The sequence below is a fragment of the Squalius cephalus genome, assembly GCF_949319135.1.
Source record: "Squalius cephalus genome assembly, chromosome: 6".
NCBI classification, from domain to species: Eukaryota; Metazoa; Chordata; class Actinopteri; order Cypriniformes; family Leuciscidae; genus Squalius; species Squalius cephalus.
This window is the reverse complement of record NC_137127.1, coordinates 12,667,467-12,687,295: the sequence shown is the minus strand read 5'-3', so window position 1 is coordinate 12,687,295 and position 19,829 is coordinate 12,667,467. Positions and strand designations below refer to the sequence as shown.

Genomic DNA, 19,829 nt, shown 5'->3' with positions numbered 1-19,829 from the left:
AACAATACATTAAACTTACTTTAAAAAATGAGTTGAAACTCTTTTGCTTAAATTGCTTAACCTATTCTGATGAGTTAAAACAATCTAAAAACATATGTTGTGACAACTTATTGATCATATTAGTTTTTATAAAGTTACTTTAACATTCCCCAAACGTTATTTTAACATTACTTTAATGCTATTCGAACATTATACTAACGTTCCCCTAACGTTATTTTATTTATTTATTTACAGTCCAGGAAAGCACTTACACCACCTCCATAACAACTCAAACACTTATATTTGGTCTTTGAAGTGTAAAGCCCCCTCAGCGGGTACAGGCCTCAATATTGATTTGCTGAAAGGTTGCCTGAATCATGGAGTGGATGTGGGGAAAGAGAAAAGAAAAATCAGGATGTGACTGTTGAAATCTTTTCCTCTAAACATTGTCCACTCCAATTTACGCTTGCTAGCTTAAGCTCACGGTTCCTCCTCGGACGTGGCCCTATAGAGTATAGCCACAAGGTCTTCTCATAATCGAAGGCCTGAGCGCATTGGATTTATACAAACATATCAGTACTGTGCTTCCCTTTAACCTTCATTGCCCTAGCTAGATAAATCTTTCATCAGTACTGCATGGCTAAATGCATTCAGACTAAGAATAAGCAAAAACATAGACTTCATATACCCTTCACGGGGATTCATAACTCATTTGAGTGCCGCCTACCATCCTAATATCAAAAGGCTGAAGTCAATGATTGTGGCCCCTGCAGTGTGAGTTTCACTGTCTACTTTTGATTTAAAGTGTTTACTGAAAGAGAAGCTCCAGGAGTGTGAGGAATGAATTTGTTCCAGGAGGTGACAGAGTGGGGAAGACCCCTGTCGCCTCATTCCCTAAGCATTAGACACTGACATCCGGCATGACCTTGGGACTGGAACTTGATTGCAAGCGTTTGTTCACCGTTGACAGGCTTTACCGCCGCCTCTCCCTGTAAGGTACAGACACCCATATAAGGGAAAAATCACTTTTCCTGCACAAAAGACACATAGTGTGCTCTAAAATGTTTTGTTTGATTCTTTTAACTGATTCGTTGGTTAACTTTTACTCTGACAAAACACTTTTAAGGGAAGGCCAGGGAGGTGTCTGTTGTTCAGGTACTCTTGTATGTAGACCCCCTATTTTTAATAAACAGGTTTGCCCATTTAAGCTACACCCATTACTAACAGGTTAGACAAACATTTTAAGTAAATTGGAGTCTTTTCTGCTCTAACATTACAATTGCCCTGTGCACAAAGTGCAGGTCCATCAAACAATAGTGTATTGAGTTTGGTGTGGAAGAACTTGACTGACCTGCACTTCAACTTATTGGATTCTGGTCCCGCAGAGACCCTTCCTTAGCGGCAGACCCTTTATCCCGTTACTTCAACAGCCAATTAGGCAAATGAAAGGAAAAAAAAAAAGAAAAGAAAATACAGTACATATTTAGGTTGGATAACATTTAATGAAAAAAATAAATATATATATATATATATATATATATATATATATATAGTAGTAGTTATGTAGGCTACCTTAGCTTTATGTGTTATGGGGCCTGTGGGGGTCCTGAGGATTTAGAGGCTGTGGGACAATGGGCTGGTCCATAATCTAGTCCTATTTGAATCCCACCAGACACATTTGGAATGAATTAGAATAGCAATAGCAACTGCATCCAAGCCAGACCAGATTAAAGGCCCATTTACACCAATAACTATAACTATAACGACTATAACGATTAATGATAACTATAGTGGTCAAACGTTATGTCCAGAGGAGATATTTGTTTTTACTGACCCTATACCAGTTTGATTAAACATGATCTCATGAAAGTGCATATCTGTAGCACAAATTTTATTTCTCGTGCCATTTATATGCCAAAAACAGTTTTTGAGTGCATATAATACGCACTGTAAACCCCTTGGGTAAAATTAGGGGTGTGGAGTGCATGCATATATATTTTTTTATACGTATACACTTACTACAACATCATCATTTATTCATATTTTGTAGGTTCTCTCTTGTTTTAGCATGTGTTCATAAATTCTTTGTATGACAGCTTTGCCAAAAATGTTTGCACAATTTGGCATTAACCCAAATAAAACAAGCACAACTATGCAATATACTTACAAAAATGTAACACATTTTTAATAATGTTGGATAAAGGGCAAAGATGTCACTTTTCCTGTGCCGGACATTACTTTTGGCCACTGCTGTATATTACCGTCCACACTAATGCACACTTATGGTCTGTGAACATAATTTTCGTGCACTTTAAAGAAGGAAGGATTTTGATTGGTGGTCTGTATTTTTATTGTTCTTCAGCTGGAATGGTTATTTTAGTATTTTTATTTACTATTATTCATTAATATTTTGAAACCGCTTTTATTTTATTTTGAGTTTTCATTTTAATTTTTGTTTTAGTAATTGTGTATGCTTTTGTCATTTTTGGCGTTTTGCTTTTTATACTTCCATTTAGGTTTAATTTGCTTGTATATCACTTTGGGCTGGTTTCACAGACAGCGCTTAAATTAAGCCAGGATTAGGCCTTAGTTTTTTAACGTTTGCCCCTAATATTCATATTTTAATTTATTTCAGCTTAATTTTATTTAAAATCACTTTTAATTGTTTTAGTTTAAAATAAAAACAACATAAAATAAGTGGCTTGAAATTGATTTCAACAATGTTTCGGTGTCATCATTATAGATGTGGAGTGGACTCCGCTATTCGGAGTTCGAGTAATTGTTTTTTAACTTTTAACGTTTTTTGTTCTTGGAGTGAACAAACCTTAATGCTTATGGCTTTGAAATGATACTTTTGTCAAATCCAGCCACCTTCCCAGACCCGGAATCAAGTTGTGTGTCCTGGCATCAGGCCCGCACCTTCCACCTTCCACAAGAGTAAACAATCGCAAGCATCTGTGATACTTTTTTATTTAAGTCCTTTCAATTCACATTATTACATTGAAATATGGAATGCCTTAAATCAAACAACAACAAAAAACGAAATATATATTTGTTAACTATCTATCTAAAAAGAGAGAGTACACTGAATACCATAAAGTTTACTGCATATCGACGCAAACAAAAAAGAAATCCTCAAATACACTGAACTTTTTTTCCTTTTCATAATCTTTGGTAAAGGTAAAACAAATACTTTAGAAGAAAATACTGTATTATACTTTACCACCTCATGTGGTTCTTTGTTAGCCCATAAAACATTAAAGAGCTAAAAGAGCAAATAGAACAAAGAAGCAAAAGGACAGTGAATAATAGAATGACACATAGAAAAGAAAAAACACAATGTCACTGGGTTTTGGGATACAGTCATCAAAACAGAGATGTTTCGATGTGGATTGTCACGCATGTTTCCCTAAAAAAAAAAAAAAAAAAAAAAAAGTACTATGAGCATTCAGATTTATGGTTTCTGTTTTTCAAGGGACACAGAGAGCGATCGCTGGAGTTGTGTGAGGACAGCATGGATCGACGTGGACCCCAGAGGCACAAAGTAAGTAATCTCACAAACACTCAATCAGATGGATGGACGCCACCATCAGCACCCCACAGTCTGTGATTTCCCCCCAACAGCACCTTGAGGGACACTTGATTGATCTTTATCTTCATTCCTACCTGCTTGCAGCAATTCTACTGTAACGTGTTTAAAACATGTGAGATTTGTTGTATGTATGGTCACAGACACAAAGCATGTGCCTTTGAGTGCTCAGTGAAGCACAAACGGAACATTTAGAGGTCCACGTATCAATCTCTGGTCAGAAATGTAATACTTCATAGTTCAGAGATAAACAGTTTGACTCTGAATACAACACACACTTAATGTCATATTCCAATAGAACACAAAAACAAAAGTTCTTGCATTGAGCAGATGAAGGCCACCCAGCTTGCGAATGACGTTTTGTTGGTCCGGTCAGGCAGACGGATATGGTCCAAATATGCTCGTAAGCACGAACTCCACAATCATCTCGCTCAGGAGTCAAAGACATGATGCAGATGCTTCTGACAAATGTACCTCAGAGCCATGTGATTCAATCAGACTTGTCCTTCTTCTTGCCTCCGCCAATGGGAACTTTGCTGGCAACGGCAGAGCCGACGGCGCTCACGCCACCAGCCACGGCAGACACGCTGCCCTTCACAAGCCCCACCCCCATCGCTGGCACAGACGCAACTGAGGTAACAGCAGTTTTCGTGAGATCAATGCCTTTCCCTCCAACCCAGACGACTCCACCCACTGTGGCCCCAACGGCCCCCTTCGTGACACTGAACAGACCACCGGCCACCCTGGAGAACATGCCAGGCTGGGGTTGGGGATGGTCTTTGTTGGTATCTACAGGAAATAAAAGGAAACGATAATACTAACAATATCATCAGATAAGATAATGGAGCAGCTGTCTAGTCTAAAAAATTGAATAAAAAACCACTTTATTTTACAGTGTCCTTGTTACATGTATTATCTGTCATAATAACAGTAAATAATGCATAATTGCATGCAACTAAACCAAACCATAATCCTAACCCTATAGTAAATGCATGTTCTTAATGAATATCAGTCAGTACTTAAAAGGGATAATTATACCGTATACAATAAAGTGTAACCAAAATAAAATTATGATGTGAATCCCTACATACAATTAAAAATACTATCCACATTTCAATTACAAGTAATTATTACTTAATTTAATTTCATACTTCAATTATAACTTTCACTTTCAATAAATAGAACAAAAAGAGAAGCTGGCAATATACTTCTGATGAACAATATGCATGATTTTACTTATTTATTCATGCATGTAAACAGTTTATCATATAAAACGCAAACTTATTTTGTGAAATATTTAGCTTGAAGAGTGTGCTTGTGGCATCTTGCTTTAAAATAAATGGCAGTTGATTTGAAAATTTGTCATCTAAAGCAATGCCAATCATATATTAGTGTTTAAACAGTTTTTTGGAGCAACATTTTATAACCTGATCTACTACTATACACTGAAAACATAAGGGTGTAGAAACAATTTTCACTCAGAAATTGCTAGCAAATTTCACAAAAAAAATACAAAGAAACAAAGTAACAATGAATAAAATGTGAAATTTAAGAAAAACTGATTTGTATTTTGTTGAAAAATTGACTTCAATAATCTTCTACTACATATGAAAATTAAAACTGGAAAATACAGGGCAGTGTCAGTCTTGGATTGTGCAAGAGCACCACTATGTGGCAGAGAGGGTTATCATTCTCTAGCATGAAGATGTACAAAGGACAGCTGTAAAATTATATATTTAGCATGTCTATGCTAAGATAAAAGCTTGGTTGTTGCAAGAAGGTATAACTGTGCCAAGTCACTCTGATATTAAAATAACTTCCAGTACCTGTTGGAGGCTCATCTTTCAAGTATGCAGGTAACTCATCCTGTTGCTGGTTTGTTTCACTCATTTTTACTCTGCAAAAAAATAAAAAATAAAAAATTACAAACAAGATGTGGCAGTTAGAATATGTCACTCATTCATTTTCCAGAGAACATATTCTAATATGTCTTCCAAGAATCTGGGCGGGACAATCACAGAAAACCAGGTGAAAGGTTGGGACTAAACCTTCAACCCAACAAACATCTACATAGGACCAGGAGGACCAGTTTACTCTGTCAACAAAATGTAACCTGCAACACCCTGTTAACATTGAGCAGCAAACATTGAGAACAGGTACACAGGATTATTTTAAATGACTGCATATGGGATTTACCATACCAAGGCTCATAAATGGCTTTAAGCAATAATAAGAAATATATGAATATTAAATTGAAATTAGAAATATTTATTTTCATTAGTAAACCATATGAACATGAGTGAAATTAAGAAATCATAATTAAATATTAACATAGCAGCTGTGATGCAGATCTCCAGTTTAATCATTTATTATTCTGAAATCATATATTGGGACATTTACTCAGGACAATAAAGATAAAATACAGCTCATTGAGCAGTATATTAATACGTGTACAGTTTACACGTAAGCAATCATAGATTGAGTGGAAATGAGTGTTAGAACATCAGGGTCTTGAAGCAACTTTATGACGTAACAACTGGAACAAGTACATCATAGTATGTCATGTCTGTCCTAAAACGAACTTTAGTAAAGATAGTCAAGAGTGGTGTCATTGAATCGGTTCTTTCGAATTTAAAAGAACAGGTTAAAAAAATCAATTATTTTATGCGCTGGTCCAATTACATCATTACGTGGTCACTGACACGATTCATTATGTTTCTGGGGTTCTGTTGCAGTCATGTCTCAGCTCATAAAAACAAAATAATTTAGATTCAGCCTACATTTAAGTTACGTTAACTAGGCCTGATATATATTTTTCATGCATGTTTTATTTATTTTTTATATTAAATTAAAGTATACAGTGTAAAACTGTAATATCAAGTCATAAACATATATCCAGTCCGTTTTATTTGAAATATTTAATACGTAACTCTAGAACCGCTCGGAGGAATTCTTTCAGTTTCAAACGATTCATTGAAAACGATTCAAAAGAATGATTCATTAGTGAATCGAACTTCGCTATAAACCTTTTCTGTTTCTGACCTGAATCTGACGTGGCGCTTTTGAGAGAAGTATTTTCTTTCTCCGGGAATGAATAACAATAACCTGCACATAAATTAACTCGTTGTTTTATTTCACACTAACATTAAGCGTTAGGTAGGAAACAACAAAATAGACTTTTAGGAATTTGGGCTTTATAAATATTTATAAACCCTTTTCGAAGAAAACATGTTAACCAGGAGGAGAAAATGATAGCTTTGAAGAAAATGACATGAAAACAGGGCGGCAGCGCATTAAACGACAGTTACATGACGTTAGGTAAGAGAGATACACTACTAGACAATCCATCCAGCCATTGTCTACCATGTCGATAAAGCTCTTGTGAATCACATCATATAACTAGAAGAAAATATCAACAACCCCCTGTATAACATGCAAGAAGAAAACTTTGCCAGCTGTAGTGTATACTTACTGTGTTAGAAGTTTGCTGCTGTAAACTTCTGCAGATCAATTTGGAAACTTCTGTCTCCACCCCTTGTTTGTTCCAAAGGAAAAATATGGTGCTCCCTTCAGCGATTCAAAAAGACACACGCTAAAATTACGATAGATCTGGGACCAGACAAGACTTTTCTTATAAAGACCTATCTTTGAATAATGTGTACGTGGCGTCCTAGCTGTTTTTAACCACGTACCAATGTGGACACATAGAAGAGGAAGTGACGTTTCTTTCTTGTTCATACCCCTCTGGTGTGTGTGAGATGACTCCATGCTTTGCCTGTATGTAAAGTATGATGAAAATGAAGGGTTTATCTTTGCTCTGTTCACTTGACCAGATAATGGACATATGGATCAACTAACTTGTCTCATTGAAACAACTTGTGAGAATGGACTGCAAAGTGAGAACTAAAAGCATACTCACTTTATAATTAACTCTAAAAGTCTGTAAAAAATAGGGTTCAATGTGCTGTTAAGAAACCTCCATTATTGATTTTTCTTAAAGGTGCTTTACCTGTACTTTGAATAGCGCATTGTATTGTTTTAGGGTTTTTTGTAGGTGAATAATGTCCTGTCAGAAAAGGACCAGCTTTACCATTTTCCTGCAGATTTTTTGTGAAGGTGAATCCGAAAGCATTAAATGATTGTTAGCAGCAGGGTTGTGTGCTATTCGCAATCGAATTAAGAATGCCTTTTAAATTCAAACATTAATTTGAACATGATGTACAGTAGAATTGCAATTCCTTTTTGAGTTAAAATGGAATGAAATTCAAATTAATGTCACTGCTTTAAGTGGTTTTAAAAATACATTCATTTTCAATTACCTTTACAGGTTTACGTTTATCATTCACACAACATATGTGGATTTGAAAAAAATTTATGGAAAATTGCAATATAATCACAACATTTAACAATGAAACATCTCTGAATAATGACTCTTGTCCAGGGCAACACTGTATAACTGACCGCTCATCCTTCCAACTTGGTGCTCTCACCATCACTATGGCAAGCCGTTTTAGCTTAAATTGTACCCAGCGTTACTCGTCGTAATTGCATTTTTACTAGTAAGAATTCAATTAGAGAGCTCTACAATTCAGTTCTTACTAGTAGCAATTCCAATTAGAGAGCTCTCTAATCCAATTATTACTAGTAAAAATTACAATTAGAGAGCTCTACAACTGAACTGTTACTGGTAAGAATTCCAATTAGAGAGCTCTCTAATTCAATTATTATTAGTAACAATTCCAATTAGAGAGCTCTCTAATTGAATTTTTACAGTAAAAAAAAAAAAAAAAAATTAAAGAATTGCAGAGTTGAATTTGAATTTTGAATTTGAAAGTTTGAATTTGAATTGAATTTTTACTAGTAAAAAAACTAATTAAAGATAATTGCACAGCTCTGTAATTAAATTAAAGAGCTCTGCAATTGCATTCTTACTAGTAACAACTGAATTAGAGAGCTCTCTATTTAAATTGTTACTAGTAAGAATTGAATTAAAGAGCTCTGCAATTGTATTCTTACTAGTAACAATTCAATTGTAGAGCTCTCTAATTGTAATTCTTACTAGTAACAATTCAATTGTAGAGCTCCGTAATTAAAAATGAATGGAAGTCAATGGAGACATATGACTAGTAAAAAATTAATTTGTAGAGCTCTCTAATTGGAATTGTTCCTAGTAAGAATTGAATTAGAGAGCTCTGTAATTGTAATTCTTACTAGTAATAAATGAATTAGAGAGCTCTCTAATTGTAATTTTTACTAGTAATAATTGGATTAGAGAGCTCTCTAATTGTAATTGCTACTAGTAAGAATTGAATTGTAGAGCTCTCTAATTGAATTCTTACTAGTAAAAATGCAATTACGATGAGTAACGCTGGGTACAATTTAAGCTAAAGCGGCTTGCCATAATTCTCTTCTAATATGCTAATAGGCCTATAATTTCCAACCATTATTTCTGGTTACATTAAGTGGTATAATGTACATACCTGCTCATTATCTCAAAATAAACCCCTTCAGAATTATACCGCTTTGTGACATGACTTATAGCCACATTACCATTTTCAATAATTCAAAAATCAATCATCAATATCTTACTGATAAAATAATCAATGTTTCAAATTTCACTGGTATATTTTATATAGCTCATACATTAATTTGGACTAATCACATGCAAAACAACAACAACCATGCACTAATTTACTCCAGTCTATATAAAACCAAACCAGAGGCGTGTTGGCAAGATGGAAACTGAAAAGAACACCTGGGTCATCTATTGTTTGTTGTAAGATTGTGTTACATTTCTTGATTTGTAAATTCCTCTTTATGTCATTCCAATTCAACCTACAATGGGCGCCGGAGGCTTTTCTCAGAAAATAAAAGGGAGTCAATTCTTAAATCAAAATTTTGCCCAACCCTAGAGGAAGTACTATTTTATTATATGTCATAGAGATCCTGCTCTTTACCTTTTAACAGAGACATAAACTGTTACTAAAAGACTAAACTGCGGATTCTTCTTCTTCTTTAGGTATTTTATGGCGGTTGGCAAATAAACTGCGGATTGCATGTAAACAGGTGTTTTAACAAATTAAACCAGCAGCTCTTATTGGCTGTTGATCTGCAGTAGCTGTGACAGGGATGGTTTCCCGCCCTTATTCATAAAATGACGTATTTCCTGTATTGTCACGCAGCTTGTAATGTTTTGCGGGAACGGACTTGTTTATGTTTAGAGTCAAATATGGCATCCAGTTTGCAGTAGACATCACGTGGATATGTAATTAATTCCCAATCTGTTATTTTGTCGCCAGGTTTATCATTATCGATTCGCTGCAGCTCGTGCTGACTGTATTCCCTTCTTCCTCAGTCGGGTAAACAAATAAGGCAAGTAACTAATTATTTAGTTTTATGTTTCATATACGAAATATTGAACCTTTAAAAAGCATATTCCAAGTTTTTAGCAAAAAATCTGATATTCTAGCTTTCTGTGGCCGCCAAATGTTATGTTTTAATCATGAGCAATGGGCAGTTTTGATATGGTCATATATTTAATGCAGCGTTTCATTGGCTACATTGTAACAATGTTCACTTGCAGCTCATCACACAGTGGAATGAATGAATGAATGTGCAGATTATTGATCAACCAAGCGAGACATAAAGAACGGGATTGTGCATGTTCATGGATGTTCTGCTCATGTGTATTATTAATGCAGAGTATTGTTTGATATTTCTATTTTAAACCCAGACTGATGCTTTTGCTTGCACATATAATTTACATGCATATTAAATGTTCTAGAAAGCTTATGACCAATCCTTCATTTACTTTCTTTGCTACTTTTTAAATCCATTTTATATACATATTGTGTTTGCCCTTATCCCTGATTCTAGACCTGACTTTATCTGTATAGTTGTGTTTCTATGGAAGAAATGACCAATAAGCAATTATTTTAGTGATTTATGTTGATGCTGATAGCTTTGCATTAATTTCTATCCCCTAACTCAGGGGTGCCCAATCCTGTTCTTGGAGATCTGCCTTCCTGCATACTTCAGCTCCAACCCTGATCAAACACAACTGAACCAGCTAAATAAGTTCTTCGGGAGAAACTTTCTTAATTACAGACAGGTGTTGGATCAGGGTTTGATCTGAACTCTGAAGGTAAGTAGATGTCCAGGAGCAGGATTGAGCACCACAAATAGCCAATTACTTGATTCACAAAATAGCCAATTACCAAAAATAGCCATTTTGAATTCACAAATAGCCAGTTACTTGAGATACTTTAAAAAGTTCTCATATTATACACCCTGCTCCTTCATTTCACTGTACTTTGGCCACTGAGTGGCAGCATTTAATAACATTAGGCCTTCTGAACAGTGTGCTGATTGTCATTGGTTGTTTGTAATATTGTTTCTGCACCGCACTCTGATTTTGATTGAATGTGATGACATAAAAAGACCATGTCTCACAAAATAAATTCGCAATAAAATCTCTCCTTGAGGACTGCACGTTTAAACATGCACTCGCAAATAACTCGTCTCATGAAGGTCTTTTGTATGTCTCATTAGAAAGAACCTGCTCAAGTTATGGGGTTGTATCAATCAGTCTGACAAATCTTTTATCAAAGGAGTTCATTGAATAATAGTTGTTACTGGATCAACACTTGACTACAGTTAACAAATGACTTTCAGTGATCTCAAAATGAAGGACATGTAATTTGGGTGAAGTTTAAACTAGTTTTATTACTGACTGACTCTGAATGCATTTGCAATTATTAATATTTTTATTGATATCTTAATAAAAAAATTAATGTACTCTGTGTGGAGTACCATACAAAAGTTTTGAAAGTGTTTTACAAAGTCTCTTTTGCTGTCCACCATGGCTGTATTTGATTAAATGACTTTTCAGCAGGCATTACTAATATTTTTGTGGGTTTTGGATTCATAGAAAGTTCAAAAGAAAAGCTTTATATGAAATAGATTATTTTTGTAACAATGTAAAATATTCTACTGTCACTTTTAATCAATTTAGTGTACCCTTGCTTAATAAAATGTAAAAAAAATATTATTAACCCCTTCCTGACTTACTGACCTGCTGTAACTATAACAGTGTCTCCACAATAGGGGGCAGCAGAGATAAAAAAAAACTAGCTGTGTGCAAGAATAGAGACATTAAACCTGAATATATGAAATATCTGATAGTACTAAGACAGACCTAGAATCCCCCCCCCCCCCCAAGATTATAAGAATAAATGATCATAACATTCCATACTAAACTAATTTTCTATCTTAGTCTTTTTTTAGCTGCTTCTGGACAAACAGCTCAACTAATTAAGCTCAATTTGTCTGCAGCGAGAGGCCAGAGATGTGTGCTAATATCAGCATAATGACTCTGTGCTGTCTTACTAACTCTGAGTCTGACAGCCAGCTCATTCCTGCCCTGACTGCCCGTTGCTAACCTCTTCTCCATGGTTTCAGTCACACCACTGGTCATGTTGGTTTTTCCCTCTTCTTTGGAGAGAAGCCCCTGTGTCTATGATTGGTGAAGTCTCTGTTAAGATATAGTTTTGCATGTGGTTTGACTGGATGTTTCTTTATTCTTTCAAATTAGCCAAAAAAAAAGTCTGCGGTTTTCCCGTGGAATTGGGCTACTTTTACACTGTTGTGTTTATAGAGTATTTTTACGGCTTCGAACATGTCCCAGCCAATCATAATCCAGAATTATCCATTTTATTAAAAGTATTTTAATTTAACAACTAGTTTTTTCTACACAAATCAAAATAATAATAATAATAATCATTATTATTATTATTATTGATGTTATTATATAGTTATGATTTTATCAAAATATAGTGAATCATTTATCAAACTAATGGCAATCATATATTAATAATATAAAAAATATATTTTTAAACAAATGATTCAGTTTTTATTTTTTATAATTGTATTAATTTGGAGATTTAATAATTTATCAAACTAATGGCTATTAATAATAATAATAATAATAATAATAATAATAATAGCAACAATAATAATGTTATTGTTAACAATTTATCCAAAAATATTTTTTTAATCAAAGTAGTGGCTAATAATAATAATAATAATAATAATAGTTGTGGTTTTTATTATTAGCTGCTAGTTTGGTATTTTTGTATTTCATTATTACTGTTATTAAAATAGAACTGAATTAGTTCAAATAATGTCTTAAAGTCATGAATATTAAGACTTTTTTTCCCCCCTAAGGCTTCTCACTTCAGGACAAGGTTTTTTTATGCATTCTGAGTCCTTGACTTTGATAGAACAGAGCAACGCATTGTACTGTAGATTTCTCCATGCCGTCTGTGCGAGTCTTAATAACCTCAGCTGTGAAATATTGGATGTGCACAGCAGTGTCTCTGTGGTTAGCGAGGAGTCAAAGGCAGTGACCTCCCATTCCCTGTAGTTTTTAATAGTTCCGCAGGAGTAGCCATTACACCATTGGAAGTGGGAGAGGGGAATTTCATGATGACTTGCCTTGATGGGCTTAAAAAGATTAAATAGCCAACAATTGACTAATTCAATTTCATCTGCAGCTAGCTTTGTCAGTTAAGAAACCAGTGAGTTGAATTGAGTCATGGCCGGTTATAGTGGGTCTTTCTTGTTTTGCAGGTTGCCAGATTTTGTTCACACTCGTCTGCATCCTGCGGCCCCTGGTAGTTGTTTATCACTCCGAACACTGACCCATTGTCATTGTGAATGTGATAACGGTGCCCCTTTCGGCTGTGATAAGGTGCGTCATTGAAAGGCCCATCTTATCACATTTGTATTCTGTGACGCAGGCCTTGTTTTATTGCATGTATTTCTTTGTATCCCCTCTTACCTTTTATTCTCTCTCCCTCCTTCTCTGTCTGTCCCAGTCACTGTCTGTCATTCATCCTTAGAAGATGTCAAAGGCTTGAGAAATGTCCTCTCAAGGCTCCAGGCATCTTCCTCACCTCTCGCTTCCCACAAACTCTCTTTATTGGATTCTACCTCTGCATCATCCGTCTCCATTCACTCTCCTTTTTTTTTTGGTCTAAATGGCCTCCTCCTTTCACCTCCAGCTGGGTTTGTTGACACACAGTCAATCCTGGACACTTTCACCCCCCACACACACACCTCTTGTACCCGTTCCCCTTCCCCGAGCTGTAAAGCTGCCACAGCTGTGGGCTGTTGAACGAAAGTGGAGGGGGACATTAAATATATTACAACCATTAGCTTTGTTGGGGCTTGACAGCTTTAATACGTTGAAGCTTTACGCCAGCCAAAGGCAGGACACAGCAGAGCTCTGCTATGATTTTAATTACACTTTAAATATTGTGATGGGTGGATTAAGAAAGGTAAAAGGAAAGAGCAACTAGCAATTCATGTCATTGCTTTAAAAAAAAAAGTGTCTTCTAAAAACATGTCTTTAAAAAAAAAAAAAAAAAGTGTAGCTTTTCCTATTATATATACTATATATATTTTTACCAATTTTATTTAAAGACATCGTTACAGCATTTACAAGATACTGTAAAAACATACTCACACATGCATACCAGGGTCGGGAAAATTGAACTCTTGACTTATGCTCACGAAAGGTGCATTTATTTGATTAAAAAAATGTAATACATTTTAAAATTGTAATTTGTTTCTGTGATCACAATGTTGAATTTTCAGCAGCAATTACTCCAGTCTTCAGTGTTACAGTTACTTGATCCTTCAGAAATCATTCTTATATGGGGTCAACTCAATATTTAATGTATATGAAAATATATGCAGTTTTCTTTGCAAGTACAGCATTGCATTAAATCTAAGCTTGCAGCCTTGCAAGGACTGATATTTCCTTCTAAAATCTAGCTGTTTACTTTTAGAAATGAAAACTTACACCAATAAACTTAAATGTGTCTTTCCAGGTGTCACCATGAGCAAGGCGAAGTCGAGTAGGGACAGAAGGATCAATCCGCCTGGCGTCACCAGGGTGACCCGCAGTTCTATCATCACCACTCAGGACTCTCAGCGCACTAAACCTACAGATTCAGGCCTTGTTGATGATCTCAGCCTAATGAGCGTGAGTGAACAGCAGGCCTTGTTAGCACGGTGAGATGCCACATCCTTATGTTGCAAACAATCAGCAATTACAAAAGCTCTTTTTTCCAAGCAAGATTTAAGCATTTGTAAAACATACATTAGTGGCAAAGAAATAAATGTCCAAATGAGATTTATTTTTTGTGACCCTAAAATTGATTAAATGATCAAAATACGAGAGAATATCTTTTTTTAAATATTAAGGAAAAATAAAACCCTAAACTTGGTTAAGGTATTCATCTGACAAAATTATTTGTTGGTTCTCTCTTGTTTTAGCATGTTCATTAAATGATGGACAAACCCCCTTTTTTTTAGTTTGAGAAGCATTTTCACTCGGAAAAGGGAAAAAATGACCATCGCTACTGTTTCATGCTGACTTAAAAAAAGTAGAAAACAATTAGAGCCGTTGCCTTTGCAACAGAAGAAAAAATAAGTGCTGAAATGACTAAAAAGAAATAAATAACAAAATAAATTCAAGCTTAATAGTAGTGGTGTAACAAAGCACTCATGTCATGATTCGATACAAATCACGATACGATACTTATTGTGATATTTTAAGCCAAAATGTTTTTTGTTTTTTTTTATTATTAAAATAATATTGTTGTTATATTATTATCAGGACTCACAAATATTCTCCCAGTGCATTATTATACATTATATTCAACAATATGTATAGTAGTTTAATGTAGTAATGTCATTGAAACCTTAAACCGCGCACACACTCTCCCAGTGCTCACTATGTCCCGCTGACAATTCTCAAACTCAAACTGTAACTGTTAATTCATCCAAAAATTTTTATTCTGCATTTACTCACTCTTGTGTTTTCGCGCGTCACACAATTATTTGAACGTCTGTGTTTATTACAGTATGCGCGGTGTGGTAAATATGTTCATCATATAAAGCCATCGTGTCTCTTCAGAAGACTTGGATTTGGATTAGACCACTCGATTTATCATTTTTATGATGCCTATGAAATTTTTTGGATCTTTAGGTTTTGAAGGAATGGACAGAAATCTCTCAGGTTTCATAAATATCTTCATTTGTGTTTGAAAGTTGAATAAATCATAGGTTTGAAAGTACATGATTTTCATTTTTGTGTGGATTATACCTTACAAATGCAGTAAGCTGAGCTTTGGACAAACTCTGGATCGTGAATCATATCATTACATCAATACATGTCTTCACATTTTTTTATATTGTGATATCTCAATATAACAATGTATCATTACACCCCTACTAAATAGAGAATCTTTTAAAATTACAGTTAAAAAAAAAAAAAAATGTATGTTTGTTTATTTTTCTATAAATTTTTCCTTCTTTTTAGGGAAGGGAAGTCCTACCAGAGTCCCAGCACCAAATCTGTTCTCTCCTCAGCCTCTGGCAGCTCTGTGCCCCGCGAGGCTTTGGGAACTATCGGCAGGCTGATGAAGCTTGGACGGGTGCGAAACATTGTGGTGGTTGCTGGAGCAGGTATCAGCACAGCCAGCGGTATACCAGACTTCAGGTGGATACTTACTGAAAACCTTTAAACTACTTCTAAATCATCATGCCACTCAGTTAACAACTATCTCTATATCAGGACACCAGGGACGGGTCTTTATGCAAACCTTGCGAAGTATGACATCCCTTATCCAGAGGCCATCTTTAACATTGACTACTTCTCTGACAATCCTCATCCTTTCTTCTCATTGGCTAAAGAGCTGTACCCTGGACACCACCGTCCAAACTACGTTCACTATTTCATCCGTATGCTGCATCAGAAGGGCCTGTTGCTCCGCATGTACACTCAGAACATCGATGGACTTGAAAAGCGTGAGATTAAAGTTAAAAATTCAATTCACGTTTATTTGTATAGCGCTTTTCACAATACTCATCATTTCAAAGCAGCTTTACAGAAAGTGCATGAGTCCATTATAATTTCGAGTGTTCTGTTATCAGAGAGGTAACTGTTTAAATTAATACATTTTTAGCATTAGATTTTGTATATGTACATTTCTGAAATGCATAACTTAGACAATGTAATAATTTAATGCAGATACAATGAGCTCATTGAAGCAATGAATACTTGTTTGTTAACAAATGATTATGACATTTAGAAAATCTAGCGTTGGTGCATGTTGATTCAGAGTTTTCGTAATCTGAAGTCTTCGCGGTGGTTGGCACCGTCTCTTCATTGGTGTTGGGCATCTGAAGTCTTCATAATAGGCTGGATCCAAACTGGAGCTGACATACTCTCTAGTTACCTCAGGATGGGCATCCCAATATAAAACTGTAGCAATTAGAAAATAATTAGCATAGGTGCTGTTCATAACATTATTCAAGGAAAATCATGTGCATTTGATCTGATATAATGCATCTCCTAACCTTATACAATTATATGAATGCTAGGCTAAAGAGATGTGTAAATGATAGAATTGGGAACTCCATTTAAACATGTTGTGTGTTATATTCTCAACCCTGTCTGTAGTGTGCGGTATCCCAGATGACAAACTCGTGGAGGCTCATGGGAGTTTCGCTACTGCTGCCTGTCACCTCTGCTATACGCCATATCCTGCAGAGGAAGCCAAGGTAATCAGTTTTGTAATTTAGATCACTCATAGACTGCACACCGTTTTAGCACACTACATAATCTTCCGTTCTTTTTTATTAGCAAGCTATAATGAACGGCAGCGTACCCATCTGTACTTTTTGTGCCGGGGCAGTCAAACCTAATGTTGTTTTCTTTGGAGAGGATCTGCCTGAAAAGTACTTTCAACATGCTGAAGATTTCCCAAAAGCTGACCTTCTCATGATCATGGGCACTTCTTTAAAGGTGGGTTTAAAATAATTATTATTAACTATAATAAAACGGATATAAATCTATTTTGTATGCAAGTATAGTTGACTGCAGTTCTTTTGCAGTGAGAGATTACACTTTATTTTAAACAGTGTTTTGGTGATTGTAATTCATTTATTAACTTCTACATACAGCTTTTATGAGTTCTTTATTTTATTTTTTTAATAACATTTTTTTTTACATGGCATTAATGGAATGTTTGTACTTTTTAAAAAATACATTACACCACATGCCAAAATTAAGAATAAATAAATGTAGATATAAAATAACAAAACAGTAGTATTTGGAAATATTGAAATTTCTAACAAATGAAGAGAACTTTTCTGATTTACTGTATTTTTTTAAAATGTGATTTTTATTTCTGTGATGGCAAACCTGAATTTTCTGCATCATTACTACTGTCTTTCACATGATTCCTCAGAAATCATTCTAATATGCTGATTCGGTGCTCATTTTTTTTTTTTTTTAATATCCATGTTGAGAACTTGTTTTTTATGGAAACTGAAGTGTTTTTGTTTTTCTGGATTCTTTGAATAGAAAGTTCAAACGTCTTTTGTAACATTGTAAAAGTCTTTATTTTTGCTTTATAAATTTAATGCGTTCTTGAGTAATTTCTTTGTGTTCTTAATATAAAATCTAAAATTCTGACATTTTAATCTGCTTTGTGACAGATTGAGCCCTTCGCCAGCCTGATTAACACCGTAAAGTCCACAGTGCCTCGTCTGCTGCTGAACCGCGATGCGGTCGGGCCCTTTGAACGGAGGCCCCTGAGGAGGGGCGACTACATGGAGCTGGGGGATCTCTCCGATTCGGTCCGAAAACTTGCAGAGATCCTGGGGTGGCATACTGAGATCCAAGACCTGATGAACAGCCATGAAAATGGTGTTTGTTCCTATACTGACCCCAGCAGTAGCAGCGGTGAGAACAGTGACTCCTCTGAGACCGATAGCATGCATTAATATCCACAGAGATGCTTGTATGTTTAAAATAACCTTGGCTATGGAATGGAGACCTGGCAAGAGTTCAAGACCTGCATTGATATTTATCTAATTCAACACATCTGTATGTTTTATGTCAGTGTTCTTACCAGTATTTAACAGCCAGTTTTACTGTATTTGTAGTGTCTTTTTCTGACCAGATGAACTCCAGCCATATTTGTTCAGGCAGTGAAACTTGGCCATGTTTAGACTCATTATTTTAAACCCAGCTGAAATCAGTGTCTGCTGCTTATTTTGACTGAAAACACATTTCAGAATATCTTGGAAAATCTAGCTCTTTTAAAGTCCATATTGTATACGCAGAGAACTAGCAGATTTAGCTCTACTTTAATTGGCTATAATTGTACATTTTTATCAGGCCCTGTTACTGCAGGGGGGAAAAACTACAAACATGGCACTTATTTTTGATTGTTTTAATAATTTAGTATGGCTAATTATATCTGGGCAAGTCAAGAATGTATTATGTCAAGGTTCCTTTAGCTTTCTACAAACTGTATTTGAGATTTTAATCTGTTTGGAAAAGTTGGTGGAATATTTTGGTGCAGAAAGGAGTTTTTGTGTAAAGGATTGGGAATAATGTGTGTTTGTGTGTCTATATATTCATGTTTGCTAGTTGTAGGTTATTTCATAGTCCGCGAGTCCAGGTTTGGCCCCAGTGAGCGAACTGTGCTAAATTAGCATGGGAGGCGTGACCTCCCAAGTGTGCAGTGCCCCCACTGTGTGTTTTCACAGGCACTGCAGCCTCCAAGCGGGAGCTCCAACCCCCCCCACAACTCTAATAAATGTCTTTGGTCAGCCACAAAGAACCCCAATATCCTGCTGCTGTGTGTGTGTGTGAGAGAGAGAGAGGTTCTGCGTATGAGCGCAATTCCATTTTGCACAGGATCAGTGAAGTCACTGGTAATTGCGTTGATCATATCTGTTCATGTCCCTCAAGGATTTTGATAGGAGTTTGTGCATATTTTGGGAAATGTGGGCAAAAAGCCTGAATGCCCATTTTAAATGTTTCAAAATTTATTCATATGAGCAGTCTGTCATGTTTGGTTAAAGCCTGTTGACCAGCGGTCTTTGTCGGTGTTTCTGATTCATGCAACAGTTGCATTTAAAACAAAAATGGAACCATGTGCCTCTCCAGTTGAATATATGATTGTCAATAGTTTGAGCTTGCATTTGTTAACTTGACATTGCCATTTGTGCTTTGAATATTAAAACACTTATCTGTTCTTTATATTACCGTTAATAGACATTGCATCTTATAGTATTTAATAAACATAATCATATTTGTCTCTTCAGCTTCTGATCTTTTTGTACATTGCGTCTGATCAACTAAGGAATATTACATTTACCACAGATCTGAGTG

At 35.5% G+C, this 19,829-nt stretch overlaps 2 protein-coding genes across 5 annotated transcripts; one reads left to right on the top strand and one right to left on the bottom strand.

Annotated features, from left to right (window-relative positions):
* Positions 1-3,648: 3,648 nt before the first annotated feature.
* Positions 3,649-7,266, bottom strand: tmem263 (transmembrane protein 263). The gene is made up of 3 exons (XM_079874505.1): positions 7,041-7,266; positions 5,395-5,465; positions 3,649-4,357 (listed from the first exon to the last, which is right to left on the bottom strand). Exons 2-3 carry the CDS (start codon positions 5,456-5,458, stop codon positions 4,059-4,061), a joined length of 363 nt encoding a protein of 120 aa, XP_079730631.1. The 5' UTR covers positions 5,459-5,465; positions 7,041-7,266; the 3' UTR covers positions 3,649-4,058.
* Positions 6,563-19,766, top strand: LOC307160398 (NAD-dependent protein deacetylase sirtuin-3). Of its 4 annotated transcripts, none has more exons than XM_079874497.1 (9): positions 6,563-6,639; positions 9,868-9,940; positions 13,199-13,319; positions 14,464-14,647; positions 15,960-16,139; positions 16,215-16,447; positions 17,103-17,203; positions 17,286-17,447; positions 18,143-19,766. In XM_079874497.1, exons 4-9 carry the CDS (start codon positions 14,472-14,474, stop codon positions 18,428-18,430), a joined length of 1,140 nt encoding a protein of 379 aa, XP_079730623.1. In that variant the 5' UTR covers positions 6,563-6,639; positions 9,868-9,940; positions 13,199-13,319; positions 14,464-14,471; the 3' UTR covers positions 18,431-19,766. The 4 variants fall into 4 exon arrangements, with proteins under 4 accessions (XP_079730623.1, XP_079730621.1, XP_079730624.1 ...); XM_079874495.1 differs by having other exon boundaries at positions 6,574-6,886; XM_079874498.1 differs by lacking the exon at positions 13,199-13,319 and having other exon boundaries at positions 6,574-6,886.
* Positions 19,767-19,829: the final 63 nt, after the last annotated feature.